Raw genomic sequence first — 27105 nt, 5'->3', positions numbered from 1 at the left:
TTCAAAATATTTTCATTGAGGAAAATATTCTATTCAAAAAAATACCTTCGACATCTATCGAGAACGTTTCAAAAATCAAACGAACCAAAGAAGAAACTGCAAGATTGAATAGATTCTTTTAGAATTTGATGACGAAGGCAGAAACGTTGAAATCAGTATTTTTCAGCTTAGCCTCTGTTTTTGATAGACAAAATCATCAAAAGCAACAAGTTACTGATGGATTGAATATTTGTTTTTCATGCAATATACTTGGAATTTATGCAGTAAGTGGTCTGAAAAAAAGTGTGCCCTGCCTTGATCTGCACGAAATTCTCCTCTACTATTTGTATATCTTTCAGATTATGAAATGTTATTACACCTAAAAAAATTCGATGAAAAACCAGTACAATTTCACACTGAATCTCACCTGTGATCAATGTCATGACTATGTACATATTCAGCCACACTGTGTCTTTTGGGGTCTCTCAGATGATGGTGGTGTACGTTGTAGTCTGTAGCCAGTAGGTTTGCTTCTGAATTGCTTTTGTTTCGGTTCCACTGATTTGCAGTTCTAATTCCGCCTTGATGCATCGCAGCTAGCGGCAAACCCGGACTTCCCTGTGTGAAGTAAAAGTGTTTTGTTTGGGTAATTAAGACCACCGCATGTTACACACTTTGAATCAGTTACACAATTAGATATCATTGTAAGTGGGTCAAAAAGACATGAATAGTTTCCAAGGTTGTTTGCAACAGAGTTGTCTTCAAAGATATACCAAAAAAATGTATAGAAACTGTTTGTACGTATGATTGAAATATAAGAAATGTCGCAGTTATATTTTGAAACAATTTCGTCTTTATGAAGTACAAATCAATTTTTTTTTCTTCCATCCGCTGTACACACTGAAATATAATCTTGATTTTATACTTCTCCAACTTCATACAAAAAATATGGGAATCTTGTGAAGAAAGAAAAAAAACAATCAATTTCCGTATAGAGATGTAGATCATACAATGTTACTTGATGTTACTTTCAGTAACAAACTGGGAGAAAGGCCCTCTAAAAACAATTAGTTTCATATAAACAACAATTCTCCAAAGAAGGTATAATCTGAGCTTTATAAAGCATCAAAAGTTGCTGAGGTGTGTACAGTTTTCTGATTCAGAACAGTGTTTCAAGCTTCTGAGGTGGAGCTTTTGCAATTCCAGAGACATGATTGTGCCAAGATATATTGATGTTCATTTTAATCCCCAACAAGCTCAATGAAGCAGAAAGCGGAATTGTCTGTCCTGACGTTATTAGATCCTCATTAAAATATGTAACCTTCTGCTGCCGGTAAAATGTGTATTCGCAGCTGATACAGAAAGCCAAAACCTACCTTTCTCAAAAACTATTTCCTCTCAATAATATATTCCTTTCAATTATTTTAATTCTTGCAATGAAATCAATGTATTTATTATTTTCATGAAACCTGTACGATGAATCATTTCAGCGATGACCTCATATCATCCATAGAGGTGGAAAAAAAGTTGAGTGGTTAGTATCAGTTAAAAAACAAGTAATGAACAATTGCATTTTTTTATAATAATCTCCAATTGAAGAATTTGTTTTCAGTAATCGAAAATTTTAAGAATTTGAAAATATCCTCTGGGAAAATACACCTGAAAGAAACAGTGAAACCTCTGTTGTGAAATGAATTGATCAGAAAAGATTACTTGCATACATATGAACTGAAACACTTTTATCGATGCGCGTTCTCTAAGCCAATTGGCATCGAAAATATTGCAGTTCTGACATGTCGCAGCCGTGATTCTTGGTGGATCTGATATCGTCGATACAGTCTTTGAATGCATACGTTAGAAAAAACAGAGACGAAACGCAGAAATGATGACAGGAGAATTAACACCGGAAACATGATAGGAAAGATGCTCAAAAGAATGAAAAGCTGGGAAGCCGTTAGTAAACTCTCCAAGACCATCCTGAAAAGAACTAGATGAATATAAATGAAGTACTGAAGGAAAAGAAAGAGCCCTGAATCATCACTACAGTCTGCTATTCCGAAGTAGTGCCTGAGGGTGGTTCCAGAGTAGCCTGCGTGACTCATGAGTGATTTTTAAGTCGGTTAAAATCCTACACTACCTGGTCACAGGGCGACCAGTTGTCTTTCAAAGATTTTTCCACTCGCCGAAAAAAAAAACACGAAAAACCCAAATTTATGCATCGATATGTAACAATGGATGAAACATGGCTTCATCATTTCACACCAAACTCAAAACGATCGTCATCTTAGTAGACTGCAGTTGGTTAATCGACTCCATAGAGTAAGAAGTTGCAAAAGTCGACTGGCAAGGTTATGGTATCAGTAGTTTGGATTGCGCATGGTAATAAATTCATTAAAAGGATTTTGAAAAGCTGAATACACTTATTTGAATTAATGAATCGAAGAGGTTTTGTATTAAAGTGTATAATATTTTAAAATTCTTGCAAAGCGCTTTCGACTTTCGTCATCATCAGTGCTCACTTGTCAGGCAACGGGAAGTATCAAGATAAGTGAATTGTACATTGTAATATTTGAATTATATAAAACAAAATAGGCTTATAGCCAATAAAATACATTTTTGGATTGAGGCCATGTGGTTCAGTCAAAGTATTGTCGGTGATTCAGCCCAGTGGATCTGATGAAGTTAACAACTGATATGACTGATTTTAGAACTTCAGACATATCCAAACATTTTCCGTACAAGGACTGTTGATGAATGATACAATGTAAGACTAATGGTTTTGAACCACCATCATTTTCTACAGACTTTGACACAAGTGCAACCACTCCTTTATTTTTACCATACATATGTTTGCCTCCATCAGTTGTTATAGATTTCAAATTTCTCCATCGAAGGTTCTTTTTATTAATGGCATTCTCAACTCCCTAAAAAATATCTGCCCCAGTTGTCGTGCGGTGAATACTATCAATATCAAGAAGTTCTTCATACACTTCATAGCTTTTATCTACTCCGCGAATAAAAATCAACACCTGAGCAGTATCTGACACATCCGTTGACTCATCCAATGCTAGAGAAAACCACTCATGATGTCCATTGTTGTCAGACAGTTGAGATAATATATTTTCTGCGATGTGTTACACCCTCCGAGCCACGGTGTTTGCTGACAAACTGACACTTTTAAATAAATTTACATTTTCAGGGCATATTTCTTCGGTTACTGCAGTCAAGCATTCTTTCTTGATTTGTCCATCGGTGAATGGTTTGCCACGTTTTCCGATTTCAAGAACCACACGGAAGCTGGCGCGAGTTGCAGACTCTTGTTCAGTATTCGCCTTGGTAAACAAAGATTGCTGCGATATGAGTCCGTGTTTCAAATCTTCAAATTTTTTTTTCTGCAAACTTCCTGTATACTTGGAGTAACTTTGAAGATATTTCGATTCATAGTGTCGTTTAATGTTATAGTCGTTGAAAACAGCTATGGTTTCTTCACAAATTAAACATAGCGCCTTATTACTGGACTCAATCACAAAATACTGAAAGTTCCATTTTTCTTGGAACGTTCTGCATCCACTGTCGATTTTTCGCTTCTTTCCCATACTAACAAATCACACATAAAAACAATCACAACTCGAATCAAAATACTTTCATTGACGGGTGTTACTTTATTTCACAATAGGCAGTTTCACTTCCTTCGCCTTTCCTACGCAGACTAACTCACAGTTGCGCCGCTAGCCTTTTTATATGCAATTATTACTGCCATCTCGAGGTGATCGGAATACACTAGCTAGAACTAGAACTTTCTCGAACCAACGCGGTTATTCCAAATATTCAATTACGCCTAATGCCACCTAGCGGGTAGCTGAAAAAGATTGTACTTAGTACCACTACTCGCCACTAGATGTCGTTAAGTGTCACAATACACAATAATGATTGAGATGCAAAAAAAGCGTAAGTTCGCTTAGGTCACGCACTTTGCGACTATCCTAGTCTAGAAATATATTCAAGGACAGAAATTGGCCCTTGGAACAAACTGAACAAATCATTATGGCCCGAAGGCTTCAAAGTTTGGAGACTCCTGCTCTGATACATTTGATCCCACCAAAAGACTTTATTCAGACAGTTTCACTCAATGCATGTTCACCTGTTCAATGGACGTCAAAATTATTGAAAAACGTTGAATGTTGGCAATTAGTTAAATGATGCATACAAATGGAACCATCAAATACACACAGTAGTATGTGAAATATTTAAACGGTAATGATTATAAAAGCCCTACCCCTTGGTACATATTCTGCATTCGAAAATCCGGATCGGAACGATATTTCCGGCTGTGTTTGTAGTGGTTGGATGTTTCATTATCCGAACTGTCATATCCGGAACTGCCGTCTCTTGGGCCGCGGCTTCCTGGTTTCATCGCCCTGAAAATCGAAACAATTCATAAGGAGTTTTTCATTCAGAATGGCCAATACTCAATGAATGAAAGTTCGATTATGTGTCGTCCCAATAGATCTCAAAAAAAATTCATAACGAAAATTATATTGAATATAATGTATGGAATATGGATTGGGAGTATGCTTGATAATTGTTTTCAAAATTATTTGCCAGAAAAATATTTTAATGGTTTTCTTAAGGAGAAAACGGAGCTTATCGTTACCCCATTTTCGATCCAGTTCCTTTTCTCATATATGTATTTTTTTCTGATTTGAATGTTAAAGACAGAGTTTGAATGTTTGCCAATGACACAATTTCTATTGACAAAGACAATTTTAACTTAGCTGGGTTTGATGACGTTTGTATAAATATTGTTAAAGCAGTCGAAACTGAAATCTCACCAATTTTTTAAAGTTTTTGAAATTTTTGAATATATTAATGAAGAAAGTGATACAAATCATGAAATTATCGCTGTGCTAGAACAATACTAGGACATCTTGAAAAATGGCCAATTTAAGAAATCTGTTACAAAATATTACTGAGAAATTGCTCTTTCTGGAACTATACTGGGATATGTTACATTCAAAACATTGAGTACGAAATAACCGATATCTCACTATTGCAGTTTATATTTTTTTTAATTTATTGTTCAATAGTGAGACTTGTTGAAAAGTTTATTTTTTTCGTTCGATATGCGACTCATATTCTCATGTTTTGTTTTGTGAATTAGTAGGACATTTTGAGTTGTCTCACTGTTTCCCCAGCTATAAGGATATTTTCTATAAGGTTTCTTCATTTTTGAAGTTATCCTAGTAACGTTAGTTAATATCCACGTTAATATTCAATACCTAAAAAACATTTCAAATATCTTGTATCTTGTCTTTGTATTGAACCAGATGAAGGTTGCAACTTGTCTGTGCGAATCAGTTTGTCGCTGCTACAGTAGGGAGCAGATGAAACCGAAGTTGAAACTTGTTTTCACAATGTCCAATAGGACACGAAGGCCGCAAAATGTGGTGCATCACTAAAAAATGTTGGGAATACGACGAATTAATATACAGAGTGAAAATTTCATGAAGTAATTATGTATTTTTTTAGGATACTGATAATTTTCCATCATAGGGTGTCGTTATCAAATGATAGCGGGTCATTCCCAAAACGAGGGATGCATTCATGCATAGAATCTTCGAAGAAGAGAGCTTTGTTGAGTGGGTCCTTGTATACTCCACAACAAGTGGAAATGGTTATCAAATTGGCAAAAAATAGGAAAACTTATTCAGTAAATAATATTGAATATTCTGACATATTAGATTGAGAAAGTTTCTCATCTAGTTTTTTATCGACCTTTTTTTGGGTAATTGTTACCTTCCACAATCTGAAAAAATATAAAAATTATAATGGAGAACTTTATACAACTTTATACATCTAATTTCAGACCCTTGATCAAAAATACTGATGGTGAGAAAGTACTTTGGGTTACCATCATTACCAGAGATCAGAGGATTTTTGAGGAATTCCACATTTAACGAAATCAAGAAAAAAACGGAACAGGTCAAGTTAATACACCAGAATGTACAGTCCCTAGGAAATAGTGTCGAAAAATTAGAAGAACTTTTGAATGAACATGATGATTGTTTATTTTTATGTATCACTGAACACTGGAAAACTGAAGACCAATTAAAAACTTTAGCGATTAAAAACTACGAGTTGGCGTCTTTTTTCTGCCGAGCCGAAAATAAACATGGAGGATCAGCAATTTTCTGCCGAAAGGGAGTTAAATACAAATTGATGAAAAATCTCAATACTTTGTCAGTTTGTGATCAATTCGAATGTGCGGCTGTTGAAGCAACAGTTGGTAGGTGCAATATGATTGTTATTTCGATCTACAGACCATCAGGTGCTTCTATTGATATATTTATGTCTAAAGCTGAAGAATTATTATTGAAAACGTTCCAAGAAAATACATCCATATTTATAGCTGGTGATTTCAATGTAGAATTGAGAGACACCAATAGAATAGGTGAGGATATGCTGTCACTATTCAGCTCATTCAATCTTATTCAAACAATATATTCACAAATCATGATCATTTCAATATTGCAACAGTTTTAAAAACTCATATTTCTGACCACTATGCACAATATATAAAATTTTCTATTGATATTATGAAGGAAAACAAATATACATACCGACGAATTTTTAGTGAACAAAGCAAAATTGACTTTAGTAACAAATTGAAGAATGAAAATTGGATTGAAACGTATAGTCACAGTATCTCCTCAGTCGATTTGCAATGGAAATCGTTCATGAGCAACTTTATCAACATCTTCAATGCATTTTTTCCGCTTAGATACATAAAAACTAAACCATACACCCACAAACATGTATATATCGATGATAATGAAGAACTGAGCCAGTGTAAACATAATCTTGATGTATTGCTAGTTTTGTCTGGGAATAATCCAAATTTCAAAGATCAGTATAATATTGCTAAATCGAAATATAACGAGTTGCTAGTTAAAGCCAAAAAAGATACGTACCATAAAAAACTGCAACGTACAGATAACAAAACTAAATGCATGTGGAGCTTCTGCAATGAACTTACAGGTAAGAATAAAATTTCTCATCGTCGAAACAGGGAAACCACAAGAGGATGCAGAAGAATACAATTTGTTCCTAACGAATACTGTACCTAATATAATAAGAAATATCCCAGATGTACCATTTCAGTGTAATATAAATGAAAACAACCAGTCAATTTATTTGAAACCTTTGTCTATGGAAGACTTAATTAATTTATCACGCAAGATTAAGAATAAAGAAAGTAGCGGGGATGATGGTATACCTTCAGCATTAGTCAAAGAAAATATTCCTAACATGTAGATCTACCAAGGTAGATCTACAATGTCAGCCATCTCCCAATTCACTCAACATGTATTGAATTTCATTGAAAAAAAATATTTATCTTTAGGAATGTTTTTAGATCTTTCTAAAGCATATGACTGTTTGGACAGATCTCTTCTGATGTATAAATTAGAGAAGTATGGAATTAGAGGACACGGTTTGAAATGGGTTAGTTCATACCTGAATGGTCGAACTCAGAGAGTTTCCATTAAAAGTGAGGGAATGATTTATAAATCATAGATACTTCAATCAAATATTGGAATACCGCAAGGTAGCATTCTCGGACCGATTCTATTTATAATCTTTACCAATGACTTATGCTCAATGAATACCAGAAATGATCAGTTCATAACAAGCTATGCTGATGATACAAATATATTGATTGGCGGTTAAAATTTTCCCAGAAATCATAGAAAATACTGAAAATCTCTTTGAAAAAACAAAAGAATGGTTTGATAGCAACAAATCAATTCTTAACGAATCAAAAACCCACACAGTATTGTTTCGCTCAAGACAGTTGCAGTTGGAATGTCCACCGACAATTAAAATAGTTACAAAAGACAGAGAAATAACATCAAAATCAAAGTTTCTTGGTTTATATATCAATGAATTTCTGACCTGGTCAGAACATATAGAAGATCTATGTATGAAACTCAATAGGGTGCAATATATGTTTATGAATAATTTTGCAACATATTTTATATCTACTTTATAATTTAATTTTTTTTTAGATTTTATATATACAAATGTTTAATGTTTTTCTCTGTGACGCCTTTTCATTCTATGTCTTCATTACTGCTTCAGCTGTATTAGTCTGCATTTTTTGAAATAAAGTATATTATTATTATTATTATTAATATAAAAGTATTGCGTATCACCAAAGAGGATCCAAATTCAAATGATTATAAAAATACTTTCGATACAGAATCTTAAAAAAAAATTATGATCACTCAAAAAAATAACGAAGGAAATAAAAGACCTAGTGCAGCGTATATTGACAGGCCAAAAATATTGTTTGAAAAACATACAGATTTTTTTTAGCTTACTCAAACATCTCCCAGTAGAACATCATGATTTCTTGAAGAGTTTTAAAGCCTTCAATAAAGGGCAAAAGGTAGATCATGAGGAGAGTGAGTAAACTTAAAGAAATTAATACCTTTTTCATGCTTTTCGTCATCAAATTTCCTATTTTTGTGCCAAGGAATAGTACCTAATAGTTAGTTTTGTTCAGTGTTGAGAATTTATATTCGTTTTACTTGTATAAACAAATGTTTTTTTCTTCCTATAGCTGTTCGACATTTGAAAGATAACATAAGAAACGAAAATAAGAGACAAATTTCTAAAATTTTCCTCAACAATCCATGCAATACAAGGTTATTGTCAAAAATGAGAAACAACGTTAAGTTTGTTCAAAAAAATATAGAACAATACAGGGACTTATTCAACAAAAGTAGGAATAACTTGTACCAAAAACAAAAAAGTAATTTCAATACTGAGATAACTTCATTCAAAAACCGAGATATCTTCAAAATATATTTTTTCCCAGTATAATACCTTAGAAAAAGGAGTTAAAAAACAAAATTGACACTTTATAATAATGATATTAACATTAGGCTTCCATATACCTTAGACACTAAATACCATAAAATGACATTGTCAGTTTGAAAAATATAAATATCAGCTACAAGCACAACATAGTATTGTTCTAACACAGCGTTATGAAACAACAAAAATCAATTGGCGCAGTGGGACGACTTCATTGATTCCAGTGGCGCATTTGTTTTTCAGCTGCAGGAAAACCCGTAAAAACTGCAGCACCACATAACTTGTATTTTATCCTTAAAAAAAACATGAGGGGACATTGTGAAATCAATTCAAGACTAGTAGATAAGGCAATACTGTTAAATTAATTTAAGACACTTAAGACGCAGATACCTAGAGGAAGTATCTATGGTATAAATAAGAATAACTTTGTAAATATGTTTAGTTCAATATTCCTCTTGAAGATGATCACTTGGTGATCGAAACACGTGTTGAGGTATTGAAATAACGGTTTGGTGTTGGTATTAAACTACAATAATGATAAGTAATATTATAGAGACATTGTATTTTTTATATCACCTGTTTTGTGGTCTTGTTGATGCGTTCCTAACGAAATGCTGAGGTGTTCCAGAACGGTTGGATCCATTGTGGTTTGGAGGAAAAACTCTAGGTAGTCCAAATTTCAAATATGTATACATATTGGAACCGAGAGCTGATCTGTAAAATTTCGGTATAATAATCTTATGTAAAAAAACAAATTTCGTGATGGAATTGGCTGATACCCGAACGTTCTTGTAAGGGTTCAATGGAATAGTTAATAATTGTAAAACGCTCAAACAGTTATATAATGAATCATATGTATCAAATTTGTCAACTGATTTTGAAATTCTCATAATTGTTTTTTTTGGGAAAGAAAGTTTTTGGCTTTCTACTACTTCATCTTGATACAAAAAAAAAAGGGATGAGGAAATCTTCCAAAGAAAGGAAGGAAGTAATCAATTTGAAAATAGTAACCCAAAAATTAATCACTCCTAAAAATATAACCCCTTCAATTCAAATAAGATTCCTCTTGGTTGGGATTAAATCAAATCATCGATGACATTAGGAGATCAAGCTTATTCCGTGACATAAAAAATCGTAATTCATGAATGAATTGTGTGTGTTTTCTATAATGTTATCCCATTTAGTACTGAAGAGCCTTGGGGCAAGTGTCTTAAAGCGAAACATCGGTGTATACCAATGAGGGTAACAGTGTTCCATGTAAGTGCAATTTATTACCATTCATTCAAAGTTGAACTCATGTGAATGATATCTGATTTTAATTCCACAACGAATGTTTGAAATACAAACTGAGTAGAGAAAAGTTTCTTCTGTATAATTCAGTGTTCATATAGAAGTATTTGTTTCGAAAGAATTTTTTTCTTTCGTGTAATTCAATGTTTATATGAAAGTAGCTGTTTCAGGAGGACTTTCTTTCAGTTTGTGTCTGAAAGTTACTTCTTTGTATGATCTACACATCCATGTATAGAGTTACTTATTTTGAAATTGATTACTTCCTTCCTTTTCTTGGAAGATTCCCTCATCTTTGTTTTTTGTATCAAGATGGAGTAATAAAAAGCCAAAAACTTTCTTTCCCAAAAATTAATCACTCCTTAAAATATAACCCCTTCAATTCTCATAATTGTATTATTGAATATGTTGAATGAAATTTGTTCCTGATTCTTTATGAAAAATTACAGTTATTATTTAACTGCGTGAAGAACTATTTTGACTTTTTGTGAAAAAAAATTGTTCAAGTGTCATGGTTCTACAATTTCGAATAATGAAAAAATATTAAAAAATTTTATGGGTGAACGTTCAAAATATCCATGAGTGGAATCTGTATCAATACGTTTTCATGTAGTATTTGCAGTAAAACGGATATGGGAGAATTTATAAAAAATTCCTATACCTACTTTCTGTGAAATCTGAATAGAGCTTCGAGGGAAATTCTTTCACAAATGATAATTGCTAATGCTATATGTAGTACTAACTGTTCCTCGCTATTTTACCCGCCTTACCGTGGAAACCTACCCCATGTGTTATTCCATGTCACGATCTATCTATATACCAACTCACATTTGAACCCGGTGATCTGTTTGGGCGTGAAAAAGTAAAAAACGTAAATACATTCATTACATTCATCATCCTCACAAACTTAACGCATTTATGATATGAGTGAGAGTAGGATTGGTAGGATTAAAAATGTATTTCTTTCTAATCCTTCCAGTTTTTTTGCTGATCCTATTCAATACTGTATAAGTGGGTACCTATTGATTAACTGACACCCTTATATTGACGAATAACCGAGGCTATTGATAGTCCATTGAAAAGTTGCATTTAGGGTTGCGTTTTTCAGATCAGGCAATTTTATTTCTTCTATGTGTAGGGGGGTCAGTAGAAGCCTAAGTTCAAGTTTGTTAGGTCGCCACCCTTGGAAAAAGGGGTGCAACCCTACAGAAAATTTTTTTGAACATCAAATGTAGGAAATGAAATTTTCTACAATTTCATTTTCATTACTTTTTTTCGTCAAGACATCAACAAAACAGTTATAAACAAAAATAAGTGAAAATTTTGTAACACGTTTTTTTTGGAGGTTATAACTTTTGTCCAGTTCATTTTACAATAAAATTACATCACAGTAATTTTGTAGAGGGTTTCTCAACGAATAATTTTTACTTAAAAGATGTTTGATTTCATTTATTTATATATTTATATAGCACTCCAATCTTGACCAGATTCTCGAATTCTCATAAAAACAAAACGTTAGGCTTACTTTTCTATCTATATATTTTTTTATTCATACAATTTATTATGATCTTAACATTCCTATGCTATTATCAAACTATTTTTGACCTTCCTTCCACAACCTATGAGGTAGAGTCTGGAGGCGCGTTTTTTTTATGTGGTATCCCCAGTAGGCCTAATCCATGGGCAATTTCTAGACAAAATATTATTATTTATTCTCATATGTGGAAAAGGTCTAGTTATTATTTTTTTATTCTTTTCGATGGACCAGGCTGCGAGAAAAGATCTGAATCAGTATCCGAGGTGAATTTTTATGGTGTAATGGGAGCGCTGAATTTTTTACCCACAATTCATCTTCTGAAGCATTTTCTTCACTTAATGTTGATATGTCGTTGCTGCAGCTTTCACCACCAAAATGGAGGTACACTGCTGAACATTTGAGGCCACTTCCACAGTTTCTTTTGCATTTGCAAAAGGTTAATTTCATAAACTCGGGAGTGCTGGTGGCTTGGAAGTTTGGATTTGTTTCCAAAATTTTCCATGCTTTCTCTAACCCTAATGTTCTGGATGACAATGTTTACGGAACCATGACTGAATCTGGTGATACACTCGGAGACTGTGGAAACGGGTTGCATCTTGTGTTGAAGGAAGTGGGGAGAGATTAAATGCATTGTTTATCACTATCTTAGCGAATCGTTTGTATCTTAGGGTGTCCAGAGAATCGTTTTTATTTCCTGTGCCACTTGGGATAAATTATAATAATAACAGTAATAGCAGATGTTCATTTATCCTCAACAACTACATGGGCATTTTCTACCTGTTTAGGGTTCTAAGTTTGTAGTGGGGAGAAGGGTCAAAAATAGTTTGATAATAGCATATAGTCCGGTCAAATTAGACCAAAAAAATAAGAGTGAAGCTACCTGAATTCCCACCAAGCTATGATTGAAAATAAAATTCGAATGTTCTCCATCTTTCCCCTGTATGGAAAAAATGTTATTCAAAGTCAAAAGTCAAAAAATGAGTTTTTCCCGACTTTCAGCATAACGGTAGATATTATCATGAAAATACTTCTGATAAAAATGGTAGACCAAAAAATCTATCAATACTTTTTTCATACGAGCTACCGTTTTTGAGATATAACGATTCAAAAAGTTGTAAAAGTTGTAATCGTCATAATATGCATGAGTAAGCCACGTACTCGTACATACATCTTTGTCTACTTTTGTAAAGTGTCAAAATCATGTACTATTCTTACACGCAATAACTGGCTGTGATATGACATCGGCACTTTACAGGTGGGGTGGAAAAACAGTTTTGAAAATGTTTGAAAAATAAAATTTAGTTCAAAGTGCTGAAGTTTTCAAAAATAGTAATTCAACTCGAAAAGAAATTATCACTAACGGCATTCGCTATCTTCTTTCTATTAACGGAGCTCCTAAAAAACTACCTGCTCAGATATGTATAGATATGGATGTTTCGTTAAAAATACCAAAAGTAAAAAACAAGTACAATTATCTTGTCTTCTTTCAACCTCAGTTGCTGCTCATCAACATCTTTTTCGGGTATATTACCAAGTTCAAGTGTGGCTTGGTTATCAGCTAGACCCTACAAACTGGGGTTGGAAGTTGGTCAACAATTAATTAGAACCAGTCCAAACTTTACTTCCAACTGCTGAAGACAATTTTTTGCAACTGATAAAAAGGAGAAAGTGCTAAATGTGGTTGCAAAAAGCCGGACTGTTTTGTTTTCTGGCATTTACACATTGTCAAGGCCGGTCGTGCTCTAATATTGAATCACCAACACTGGAGGATCCGTTTGATTTCATTAAGGCGACATGCGATACATCGATAAATTGCAGTTTACATGAATTCAGGATGAAGATGCAGACGAACAAGAAGAAAAACAAGACGAACAACAATAAGAAGATCAAGAAGAAGAACAAGAATTTGAAACTTACGACTCGGACCATTAAATTTCACATTTTTTTTTTACCTAATATGTTTTCATCTTTCCAATCTCTACTAATATTCATTGCAATTGTTCCTAATTAAACAGGACCCGTGGAATAGGCCTACTGGGGAAACCCCATTAAAAAAAAACGTGCTAAGTACACTACCTCACAGGAGGCGTGGAAACGTGTGCATATCATGCTGATTACAACTTTTACAACTTTTTGAATCGTTATATCTCAAAAACGGTGGCTCGTAGAAAAAACTGTATTGATACATTTTTTTGTAGATAACTTCATGATCTACAATTTTTGTCTTGGAGTATTTTCATGAAAAAACTATTTTTTTTTGAACTTTCACTTTGAATAAAATTTTTACCATAGAGGAGAAAAATGGGGAACTTTAAAATTTCATTTTCAATCATACTTTAAACAATCTCACTGATTTTTAGCTTGGTGGGAATTCAGGTAGCTTCGAATGTCTAAATTGACCGGACTAATAGGAATGTTAAGATAGTAATGAATTGGGAAAGAAAGTTTTTGGCTTTCTACTACTCCATCTCGATACAAAAAACGATGAGGGAATTTTCCAAAGAAACGAAAGTAGTAACCAATTTGAAAATAAATAACTCTATACGTGGATGTGTAGATCATGCAAAGAAGTAACTTTCAGAAACAAAAAAAATTCTTTCCGAACAAATACTTCCACTGAATTATACAGAAGATACTTTTCCTTTACTCAGTTTGTATTTCAAACATTCGTCGTGGAATAAAAGTCAGATATCATTCACATGAGTTCTACTTTAAATGAATGGTAACAAATTGCACTTACATGGAACACTGTCATCCTCACTGGTATACATAGATATTTCGCCGTAAGACACTTGCCCTAAGGCTCTGCAGTACCAAATTGGATAACATTATAGAAAATACACGCACTTCATTCATGAATTACGATTTTTCAATGTCACGGAATAAGCTCAATCTGCTTATGTCATCGATGACATCGTTATGACATTCATTCACCTATTTGATTCAATCCCAGCCAAGAGGAAACTTATTTGAATCGAAAGGGTAATATTTTTAGGAGTGATTAATTTTTGGGAAAGAAAGTTTTTGGTTTTTTATCGACCTTTTTTTGGGTAATTGGTACCTTCCACAATCTGAAAAAATATAAAAATTATAATGGAGAACTTTGGATAGTGGCGAAATGGCAACAAACTGATATCGGAGAGTACCTTGTATTACATCGAATATTTCAGTTGTCAATCAACAACATTGACATAATTTCATATTTCAAAACTTCTTTGACATCTGTCGAAGAAGTAAAGAAATAAGCTCTCAAAAAAGGAATAACTGCGTATATATTCGAATTTTTATCCATTTCTGAAGACGGAGGCAGATTTTGGCCTCCGAAACATAAAAGATAAGTATAATTTCTTGATATTTTTTTTTTTTTTTGATAGGCAAAATTGTGAAATACGACAAGTTACTGATAAATAGAAGATTTTTCTTTGTGAAAAATACTTTGATTTTTACGCAGTAACTTATCGGGGTAAACTAAAAAGTTTGCCCTTCTACACTTGTATAAAGTTCTCCATTATAATTTTTATATTTTTTCAGATTGTGGAAGGTAACAATTACCCAAAAAAAGGTCGATAAAAAACTGATTTTTTCCTCCACAAAAAATGACTTTTGTTGAATATTAAAGTTTTTGTTTGATGACTGGTCATCACCCGAAGACAATTGTAGATACCAACAATCGAAACAATGGAAGTCCGAACTAGTGAAACTCATTAAAGTTTTTAGCTTTTTACTACTTCATCTCGATACAAAAAAAAGATGAGGGAATTTTCCAAAGAAAGGAAGAAAGCAATCAATTTGAAAATAAGTAACTCTATACATGGATGTGTAGATCATGCGAAAAAGTAAGTGTAATGTGTTACCATTCATTTAAAGTAGAACTCATGTATACATCTCACATCCGTGTATAGAGTTACATATTTTCAAATTGATTACTTCCTTCCTTTCTTCGGAAGATTCCCTCATCTTTTTTTCTGTATCGAAATGGAGTAGTAGAAAGCCAAAAACTTTCTTTTCCGAAAATTAATCACTCCTAAAAATATAACCCCTTCAATTCAAGCAATGAATTGTTTCGTTAAAAAAATATATAGATAGAAAAGTAAGCCTGATAGTTTGTTTTTATTGTATCCCTATGAGCATTCGAGAATCTATTCAAGTTTGGAGCGCTGTAAAACCTAGATAAATAAGTCAAATAAACAGCTCTATAGTGAAAATTGTTGTTGAAAAACCCCCTACAAAATTGCTGTGACGTCATTTCATCGTAAAATAAACTGAAAAAAAGTTATAACCTCCAAAAGAAAACTTGTTATAAAATTTTCACTTATTTTTGCTTATAACTTTTTTGTTGATCACTTGACGATAGGAAAAAATGAGAAAAAATTTTTAGAAAACTTCATTCGCTACATTTTATGTCCGATTGAATTTTCTGTAGGGTTGCTAGTTCACAAGATACAGCGCGCAAACCCTTTGCACACCTTTCCCAAGATGGCGGCCGGGGGACAAGGGCGGCGACCACACAAACTTGAATTTAAGCTTCTACTGCCCCCACTATACATAAAGAAATTGAAATTGCGTTCTCTGAAACACGCAAGCTAAGACCTAGAAAATATTACATTTCAATGGACTATGAACCTAGAATCATAAAATATGGAGGTAGGTTCTTTGTACAGTGTAAGTAAGCAGCATCTAGAAAGGGAATCAGGAATTCGTCAATTTTGAAGTTAGAAACCTGAAGTTTTGGGTGGAAAAAAAATATTGTTGCTTTTTGTTCAAAATGGTAGGTTATGAAACTTAATGTGACAAACCAGATTCTACGCAGGCGAAGCCGCGGGCTACAACTAGTATAACATAAGTTTTTTCACTATTAAAAAAATCACAAGCTCATAAAATTGTTTTGAGGAGTGTATTATCATTTCTGTTACACTCAAACCCGACTCCAGTTTTCCAAATTATCACAGGATATACCAAGAGGTGATTCAGTTATGTTCACCCTTCGATAACCATTTGTGGTGAGACGTTGTTCATCACACCGTGGACGGAAAAGTAATTTCATCAGATTCATTTAACGGTGGGGGCCCTCACGTTCTTTGAAATGTGTACGTTGAGTCAATAAATTTGGGGATGAAATTGATTGCTCGTTGTACAAAGTAATCATCACGAGAAGGCATATAATACTTACTTGGGTCCGTAACGGGGGTGAGATAGGATAGACTGCACGGTGGTGTCACGTAATTGGAAATTTCCGTAGGGAAGTGGACTTTTATCCGTCGATCCAAGCGCGCTATCTGTGAAATCGGAATTGAGATTCTGCCTGAAACAAATTGGTTAAGGTCAGTAGTCTTCGGAATAGGAATTGGTTGATTATGCAAAAATTTCCTATGGAAATGTTTGTGATAAAAATGATGCGACGCAAAGAAATAGGTTAATTTGAATCCAATGATTTGACGAAGTTCGACCGAATATTTGTTTTTTCATCGAAGGGTAAAATTTTATATGCAGTGCATAAATTCATCTTCTGCTATATTTCACAATTTCAGCGATGCTTTAATGTTATTTATGAAATGACACCATTCGGTAGAAAACTTCAACTCGGTCTGAGGGGAAACTATTACTCCGAATTTTTCTTTTTTTTAACGACAAAACCCAAGCACTACAGAAAAATCCTTATGGTGCTTCCAAAGAGCAGGACATTAATCCCACATAAACGCAGTTATCCAGATGAAAGGGTTCTTTAACAGTGAAGTTCTGTACTGAGTTGAAACTCAAAGTGATGAGCAGCCCCTTTCCGTCGCGTATTTCTGATATGTACCGCACTTGGTGGAATCAAATGAGCCAAGTCACTCAAATACTTCCCGTGAAAGTATCTATAGAAGAGAGACAAACATCTTCGATGTTCCAGGCTATCAAGGTTGCACGTGATATTCTCGACTCCAGTCAAGCGGATGGTTCTTTTCTGGATGGAATCCAGCAACTTCAGGGTTGTTCTCATACATGAGAACGATACTCTAAAGAAGGTCTGATCTAAGCTTCATAAAGCATCAAAAGTTGCTGAGGTGTGTACAGTTTTGTGGTTCGGAATAGTGCTCCAAGCTTTTGAGAAGCAGCCTTTGCAATTCCAGCGACATGATTGTGCCAAGACATATTGGTGTCCATTTTAACCTCTAACAAACTTATCGAAGCAGAATGCGAATTGGTCTGATCTGACAGTACGATATACAGTTACGAGATATTTATCTTCTTGGAGAAAACTGATGTCTAGGGTTTTGTGGCACTGAATTGAACATGTTTACTTCCACCCCAATTCGAAATCACTTCTAGATCCTTATTAAGATATGCAACCTCCTGCTGCCTGTGAAAATGTGTCTCCGTTGCCGGTGTCCTGGAATCCAAATGGAATGACGTGACAATTGTTTGTCGTCAGTAAAGCAATATATTGGATTCTTAGTTTCTTCCAGTAAGTCGTTGATATGCAGTAAAATAAGGATTGAAGACAATACAGGGTGTAACTAAATAAGTGTAAAACATTCAAGAAGGTGATTCCTCATCGAAAAAAAGATAGGATCTTTGATATAAAGGAATTTCATTGAAGCATCCCTTGTTAAGATACAGCATACAGATAAAGGGGGTACATAAAATTTGTATAACAATTTTTTTCACAAGCACTAAAAAGTCACAATATTGAAATTAACCTGAGGTTTTGTACTACCAAAAAGAACCTTAGCCAGAAATTCATTTGGTCTACCCCATTTTTGTAAGGGGTAAAAAACGCAACCCCTAAAATTTATTCCCATTGTAACTTTTCGTCTGAGAGCCTGTTTCATTCTAAACATAACATTTCTCTTGGGTTTTTTGCCCAAAATAAACCAGTTCGCTGCAAAAAATTATTTTACGAACAACTACAGAGATTCATCGTCATAAATGCGAAAATACCAAACTAATCTATCTAGTAGGTGGCTGTTAGTGATAGTGACAATTAAATTGGTATGACGCTGTTAGTTTGTGAATTATCGAAATTGAATTAATACTAATTGTGTGTTGTTGTTCCTTTCCAAATTTGTTACTTTAATAATTCACTTGTTATAAAAATGGCGTACACAAATGAGGAAATGGCTGATAGACATTATGTTTACGGTCTGTCGCAGGGGAATGGGTTAGAAGCTTCTGAAAGATATGCTGAAATGTATCCCTAACGGCAGCATCCTTCACATTGAATATTTGCTCGACTTCATCAACGATTACAAGAATATGGTTCATTCGACAAAAGAACGCAGGATTGTGGTCGCCATCGAGAAGTACGAACACCACAGCTTGAGGAAGCAGTACTTAATTTGATTGAAGAACAACCTACTAACAGTACTAGAAAGATTGCTTTTCAGCTAAATGTTGATCAAATGACGATATTTCGAATTTTAAAGGAATAACTCTTATACCCTTACCATCTGCAATGAGTACAGGCACTGTTACCGCGAGACTTTCCGAACCGTCTTAAATTTTGCAATTGGATGCTGAAAATGATTTGAACAAATTTTGACTTTCTGAAGACGATAGAATTCACAGACGAATCTAGTTTTTCTCGGGACAAGATTATTAATTTTCATAATTACCACATATGGGCTGATGGAAACCCCTTACGCTATTGTCGAAACTAACCATCAATAACAGTTTTCTCTCAACGTGTGGCTCGGAGTTATTGGGGATAATTTAATTGGGCCTCATTTTCTACCTTCTCGATTAAATGGTGAGGCATACGTTCAATTTTTAAGAGAAGTGCATCCAGTACTGCTGGAGGAAGTTCCTTTGGGCGTCAGAAGGGATATGTTTTTTATGCATGATGGGGCTCCCGCCCATTTTAGTCAAGTAGCACGTCAGTATTTAACTGAAACATATGCAAATCAATGGATAGGAACTGAGGGAACTTTTTTTCACGAAGCTGAAGAGCCACACACAAAGATGATTCCACAAGCCATAGAATCGACGTTTGGTCAGCAAACCCTTTTGCCACACACGGTCAAATGCCTTAGAAATATCATGCGCTGCAGCTCTTGATTCTCCATGGTTCTCGACTGCGTTATTCCAAATATGGCTTAGATGCGATAACAGGTCGCCTGTTGATCTTTGTGTTAGGAATTACACGTTAAAGGGTAAGACCTCGTTAATCCTCAGCTGGCACAAGTTTCGACTTCTAAGGGATGTCGTTCGTAGGGGTGCAACAGCTGGTTAATGGAAAAGCAGATTTGAAACAGATTTTCAAATAGATATTGATGATCACTCAAGATGTTGCAGCCTTCCAAAAATTTTCTCCAGGATTTTTGATATCACTGATAGCAAAGAGACTGGTCTATAGTTATTTTGAAACTTTTCCTTGCCTTTTTTGGGAATAGACTGAACGCTAGTAATCTTACAACAAGAACGAAAAATTTCTTTGTTGTAAGACAGGTTGAAAACAACATACAGAATGGTTTCCACTTACATGATGTACATTTTTTTCGAAAGTTCCTTACATATAGTATTCATTGAGTGATACAGTTAAAATCGATATAAACTATTACAATATCTGTTTAAAATCTGTTTTTTCCGTTAATTAGTTAATAAAACAATAAATAATAAAATGGCCGTAAAAAGATTCAGACACATTTGAGCATTCGGAGGAGTTGTCCCTCTGTAATACTGAATATATTCAGTTCACAGTTCCTCGCCATTTTGTTAACTGTTTCGAGACATTGTTGAAGAGGAGACAAATTGTATGAGATACGAAATAGATTGTATCTTCTTCTCAGTCTTACGTCAGGTACAATAAAATCAATATTATAGAGAATTTCAAGTACTTTCAGTTTTCGAAAAATGTTAAAAACAAAAATCACTTCCGAGGATTCACGGCGGTCTTTCAATGGTTGCATGTTAAATTCTTGTAATTGGTTAGAATACGATATAAATAAAGGCCAAACATTGTGTTTTCTGAGAAAAAGGGTTCTTAATAATCGTTTCTGGACTTTTTCTATAGTTTCAGAATATAAAAAATCTTTGGATTCCAAATGACACAACCATATTCCAGCTTAGAACGAACAATGGAGTTAAAGAGTAACAAACAAATATCGTGATTGAATTCACGGCTAGATCTTAAGATAAAGCTCATTTTTCTATAACATTCAGATACTAAGTATTCAATGTGCCCAGAGAAACTGAACACACCAGTAAAAATGATCCCGAGATCTTTCATCTCATTGATTCTCTGTAAATTCGTATGATTAATGAAATAGTCCTTGATAGTAGGTGACTTCTTTCATGTGAAACTCATTATTTTGCATTTAGCTTCGTTGAGAGACAGGTCAGATACTGAAAAGTAAGTAAATAGATTATTGAGATCATCTTGAAGCATATCAGAATCTTTTTCGCTTTCGATTCTTCTAAACAGCTTGAGATCATCGGCATATAGGAGAAATTGAGAATGCCCGATATATCGAGAAATATCATTAACAAATAACACGAAACGGAGAGGTCCCAAAATCGAGCCCTGCGTAACTCCCGAAGTAGCGGTGAATTTGAATGAAGATACGTTGTTGAACTGTATGAACTGAATTCTGTTGGATATATAGCAGTGAAAGAAATCAAGTGTGTTGTTTGTGAAACCGAATGCTTTTAATTTCAGGATCAAAACCTCGTGGTTAATTCTGTCGAATGCCTTGGCCAGGTCAGTGTATATAACGTCTATTTGATAACCATTTTTTATTCCATCCGTAACAAAGTAACTTAATGTGCATAAATTGGTAATGGTAGATTTATTACGCATAAAGACATGCTGTTGGTCGATTATTACTGAATCCACGTGATTGTATACTCGATTATATATTACTCGTTCAAATATCTTCGACAAAGCTGGTAAGACTGTTATAGGTCTGTAGTTTCTTTTATTGCCGCTTTTGTGTATGGGGCTTTTGTGTATGCCAATTTTGAGAAAGCTTGGAAAACGATTTTCTTTCAGAGAAAGATTGAATATCAATGTCAGTGGTTGCAGTGGTTCAATAAGCCTTGAAAAAGTAGGCGGGATTGCCATCGATTCCAATGGCTGCTTTGGGTTTCAGTGTCTTAATAGCATTTTCAAACTCATGTTCCTTAATATCACCAATTTCAATGATGTCTAGGTTATACTCAGGAACTAGTGTGAGGTATGTTTTTCACCACCCTCATAATTTGTCGTCACATCTCTAGCAGTATTACTACCTAATTTTAAATGTAGTCTTGATAATACATGTAGGTGGATCATCCCAAAGTACATGGTATTTAACAAATCTGTCCCTCACCCCATATCACCAAATTGGATATAAATTTATTTCTGAGACTTCAAAAGTTCCAAGAGTCTAAGGAAAAACAATACAGTTACTGGAGCACAAACGAAGCTGTTTGAAAAAAAATCTGTCAAGGCCAATTTCATTTTAATTTATTCCTGTAGAAGTCAGAACTGAAATCCTCCATTCATGAAACTGATATCATATCGATCATTTATAAAGAAGAAAAATGTTGCAGAATATAACATTTTATTTGGGAAACCTGAAAAATGAGTGTTCAAGTTAACTGTGCATAAACTCTTTCAACGAGTTTATTATAACCGGATTATATTTTAATTATATTTTGTGTAATAAACTCACAGAGTACGTCCCAAATCGGAAAAGAGATTTTGTTTTGGATTCTTTTTTTCATTAGTGGAGGCCTTCAAGTAAATGGCATTGAAATAAAATCCCCATGGAGAAATTGCAAAATATCCCATTATAACAGTCGTTCAACTAGTTTCTCTAAATTATGAGCTCGATGATATTCGAAATGATTCAAATGGTGCAAACCAGGTGGATTGAATAGAAGCACAAAAATATATTTTTCAATAATACCAACTGAACCGGTTATTGACATCAAATATTTTTCAAAATGTAGGTAGCGAAGAATTTCAAGAAATTCTATTGCTTCAGTTGGGTGATTTTATGTGTTAATACAACTCTGAAGAAAAAATGTTTGCCGCAAAATATTCTTTCGTAACACTTAGTTCTGCTATGGAAATTATCAATTATCAAAAATCTGTTGAAACATATCCATTTCAAGTGAATACAATTAATATATCTCAAGTACCACTATAGCACAGACAATCTCTAGGTTAGGAAATCCGTGTTAGGAATCACACGTTGAAAGGTAAGACCTCGTTAGTCCTTAGCTCGCACAAGTTTCTCGACTTCTGAGAGTTGTTGTTCGTATGGGGGCGACAGCTGATTAACGGAAAAACAGATTTGAAAGAGATTTTTTGTATATGGTTACGTACGGTTCAGATGCTATCATTTTCTCATAAAAAGAGTGTATGGCAGTGATAGTGCAATCATTTTCGAAATCTTCTGGATCAGACTTTTCAAAAATAGGCGAGACAAGTGAATTCTCCAGTCTAGACGGGAAAATTACTTCTTTTAGAGATAGATTGATTGTGTAGGTGAGAGGGGCGATAGCGAGTAAGTTGTTGCCTTCAAAAATATCGCCAGCTGCAAAATTAAAATAAATGAAAGCAAGTAACCTCACAATCAAAGAATTAGGAATCAACTGCTTGTCAATCTCAACGGATCTAGGTTCTTCTGGTCGGTAGCCAATGCCATTAACACAAGCTGATGGTTCAATTGCAACAACAGCCATGGAAAAAGCAAATATATCAGCTGAACAATTTGAGTCCCAGTCCTGAGTCAATTTTCTGGTGAGGGCACAACCCACTATTCCCACACTAGAATTCACAATGCCAGAAATTACTTCTGAACAACATCTGGTCAGGTGAATTTTGGAACAGCTCAATATCAACAAAGCGTCTGGTCTAGATCGTACTTGAAAAGTACGACAATGAACTCACAGACTTTTCAACCTGTCTTACAATGTAGAGGTTTTTTTATTCTTATTGGAAGATTGCTCGCGTCCAGCCTATTTCCAAAAAGAACAAGGAAAATCTTCCAAATAACTATAAACCAGTCGCTTTGCTAACAGTGATATCAAATATTATGGAAAAAGCCGTGAACCACCATGTCTTTGAGTATTTGGAAGGCTTCAATATCTTGAGCGATCATCAATATGGCTTTCGGAAAAAAAGATCATCAAGCGACCTTCTTGCGTATGTCACCTATATTTGGAAGGACGCTATCAAGAAACATGGAGAGTCAAGAGCTCTTGCGCTTGATATTTCTGAAGCTTTTACCCGTGTGTGGCATGAAGGTTTGCTGGCCAAATTTCGATGATATGGCTTGTTGGGTCAGTTGTGTATGAGTCTTCAGCTTCCTGATAAAATGTTCCCTGCAAGTGGCCGTCGATGGATGTCTTTCGAACACTTTTACCATCATTGCTCTATTGCTAGGGAGCAATTTCGTCTCCAATTCTTCTCTTAATGTATATCAACCACTCACTGGAAAAAGATACTTTCAATATATGGCTTTGCAGACGACAGCATACTTGTCTCGTCATTCCATTTGGATTCCAGGACATCGACTGCGAATGCACATCTTCACCAGCAGCAGGAGGTTGCATATTCTAATGAGGATATGTATTTTCCATTGAGGATCTAGAGGTGATTTCGAATTGAGGTGAAAGTAACCAGGTTCAATTCAATGCCACGGAAATCTAGGCATCGGTTTTCTCCAAGAAGATTAATGTCTCCGAACCGGATATGAATGTCAGGACAGAAAATTCTGCTTTCTGCTTCGATAAGATTGTTAGGGGTTCAAATGGACACCAATATGTCTTGGCACATACACGTCGCTGAAATTGCAAAGGCTGCTTCTTAAAAGCTTGAAACCCTGTTTCGAAGCAGAAAACTGTACATCTCTAAGCGTAAAAAAATTATAGTAAAATATCAAGATTTTCTCTTCGAACTCCGCAGACTCTTTCCAGATCACTCTGTCGAAATGGTTGCTCTGATGGTATAACTTTAACACCCCCGAAAACCGGAGGCACAAGGTCACCCATTTGATACGGATCAAGACCCGAAAAATGATGCATCTATATAGGAGTTTGCATCCCGAATCGTCCGTTCCACGGACAACAGGGAGGCCGTGGACTATTGAGTTTGGATTATCTGCATGACAGAATGGTGCTGGATACAGCCTGTAAAGTCGTCAGGAGTTCGGATCCCCTTCTCTGCATGGTCCGTGACCATGAGAGAGTAGGTATTGGATCATTTCTCTTTAGGGCAGTTGCCTGAGCAGCTGATGAACTGGGTATAGTTTTCGACACTAAATGAGGTGACCACAACTCTGTCACCGAGTTGGAACCTGTTCAGCAAAAAGCTCAGGTAAAAGCCGCAGCGATTACCTTACTTCTGCGGAAACACAAGGATGAGCCATTGCATGGGGTCTTCTTCAATAACATTGGAGACTTTGGCTTGTCAAAGCGCCTGACCTTCGGTTTTCTCAGGTCGAGTGGACTGAAGTCGGAAACTGAGGGGTTTATCATGGCTTGCCAGTATGGTGTCTTCAATACCGCAGTCGCGTGATGGGTATAGAGGTTCCTGACACAAGGTGCAGGGCCTGCCGCGAGGCGCCCGAGCCCCTAATGCATTTGCTATCAGCATGGCCAGCATATGCGGTCTCGGCCTATATCCATTGACATAACGCGGCCCTAAGAGTGCTATATTACCATCTACGGCACTCTTACGGTATTGACGTGTCACCGGTGTTTCCCTACGCTCCGGGGGATATTGAATCTGTTATGGGGAACGAGAAGTGCCGAATTTATTGGAACTATTCGTTCCCCACCCTCAGGCTCATACAAGCTAATAAGCCTGATATGGTCCTTCTCGACCACCAGAGCGAAACGATATTTGTTGTAGAGTTTTCAGCTCCTGGTGAGACAAATATCGTCAGAAAAGAGGAGTAAAAACGGATAAAATATCGAGATTTTCTCTTCGAACTCCGCAGGCTCTATCCAGATCACTCTGTCAAGATGGTTGTTCTGATTGTTGGAGTCCTTGGTGGAATGATGTCCTCTCTACTCTCGAATCTCAAAATCATATCGGCTTGCCGCACTAAGGCAGAAATTTTAGCCGCACAGATGCAGAAGGCTGTCATTCTTGGTTCACTGCGCTTGCTCAGGGCACATGATTCTCGGACCCAATGATCACTTACCCCACGGTGTGGGGAGTGGTCATTGGTTGATAATGCTGGCGCGCCCTCCCGAATGTATCGGGGCTTCGGGGGATAGGGCCTGACCAGCGCACACTACGGTGAAAAAAATAATAATAATGATATTTTTTCACCATTTTTGATACACTTGGGTATATATGGTAGGTCAGTTGTACTACAAGCTAGTAAAGATAAAAAGAGAAGGAGAAGGATATATACACATATATACATATACATATATACACACATATACAAGTAAGCATAGATGCTCACAAATCAACTGAACATTTTGCATCATTCACATAATTTATTCTAAATAAAATTACGTCCACTGTGAATTTGATTGTGAGATTGTCAATTAAAAAATCTTGGTAACTGTAATAACATCTTTCTAAAACCATAGTTTTAACATAATCATGGAAAATTTGTCACTTGTGATTTTTTTAACTACATTTGGCAGCTTACTGGAACACGTAATGACATTATACTGAGGGAATTTTTTATAGCTTGTCATGAGATGCTGTGGGATTTTTAGAAGAACACCATTTCTTGTATTATGACTGTGATTTGAAGCAGTTTTATCATATAATTTATTGTTTTGCCTAGCATATGAAAAACATTCAAAAATGAAGATGGATGGGGCTGTCAATATTTTTTTGTCTATAAAGAGGGGCCGGCAGCTATCCCAGAAATCCATATTGAAGACTAGCCTCATGATGCGTTTCTGTGCTATGAAGACTCTGAAAAAATCCCTTGCTCTGCCCCAAGCCATAATATTCAGACTTATATGAGGGAATGCCATGGCATAATATATGCTGAGTAAGCCAGTTTCATCCAAACAGGATTTCAGCAGTTTTATGGCACATATGCTCTATTTTACTCAGCACATATATATCCCAATTCAGATTGGCGTCTAGGTAGGTCCCTAAAAATTTTCTTTCTTCAGGAGTTTTAATATCATAGCTAGAGTATCGACCAATTGGAATATTTCTTCTGAAGTGGAAGTTAACACTGATCGATTTAGAAGTATTAAGAATGAGTTTATTTCTTTGGCACTAGGTAGTGAACTGATCAATAATATGTTCAGATTTGCTGATGAGTTGCTCAGCATTATTGCCTGCTATAGTTATCGTTGTATCATCAGCAAACATTGTGACGTAGTCTCCCTTTATATATTGAGGAAGATCATTAATATAGAGAAGAAACAGTAGAGGTCCTAGAACAGAGCCCTGTGGCACCCCGAGTTTAACCGTCTTTGACTCAGATGTCGCTCCATTGCAGAATACAACCATTTCTCTGTTTGTC

General features: G+C 35.2%; 1 protein-coding gene across 1 annotated transcript in view; it reads right to left on the bottom strand.

The window, feature by feature from the left end:
• Positions 1-27105, bottom strand: part of LOC111515918 (ATP-binding cassette sub-family G member 8) — a 139481-nt gene that overhangs the window by 31036 nt on the left and 81340 nt on the right. Inside the window, exons 3-6 of the mRNA XM_074180342.1 lie at positions 16854-16985; positions 9436-9573; positions 4256-4397; positions 407-597 (exon numbers count right to left, since the gene is read on the bottom strand). Coding sequence (XP_074036443.1) covers positions 407-597; positions 4256-4397; positions 9436-9573; positions 16854-16985 — 603 coding nt within the window. The remainder of the gene's footprint in view (positions 1-406; positions 598-4255; positions 4398-9435; positions 9574-16853; positions 16986-27105) is intronic.

This window comes from Leptinotarsa decemlineata, unplaced genomic scaffold (genome assembly GCF_025532065.1).
Source record: "Leptinotarsa decemlineata unplaced genomic scaffold, Ldec_3_MD MMD2_tig00026294_RagTag_RagTag, whole genome shotgun sequence".
NCBI lineage: Eukaryota > Metazoa > Arthropoda > Insecta > Coleoptera > Chrysomelidae > Leptinotarsa > Leptinotarsa decemlineata.
The sequence above is the reverse complement of the archived record's forward strand: the minus strand, read 5'-3'. Positions and strand labels throughout refer to the sequence as shown.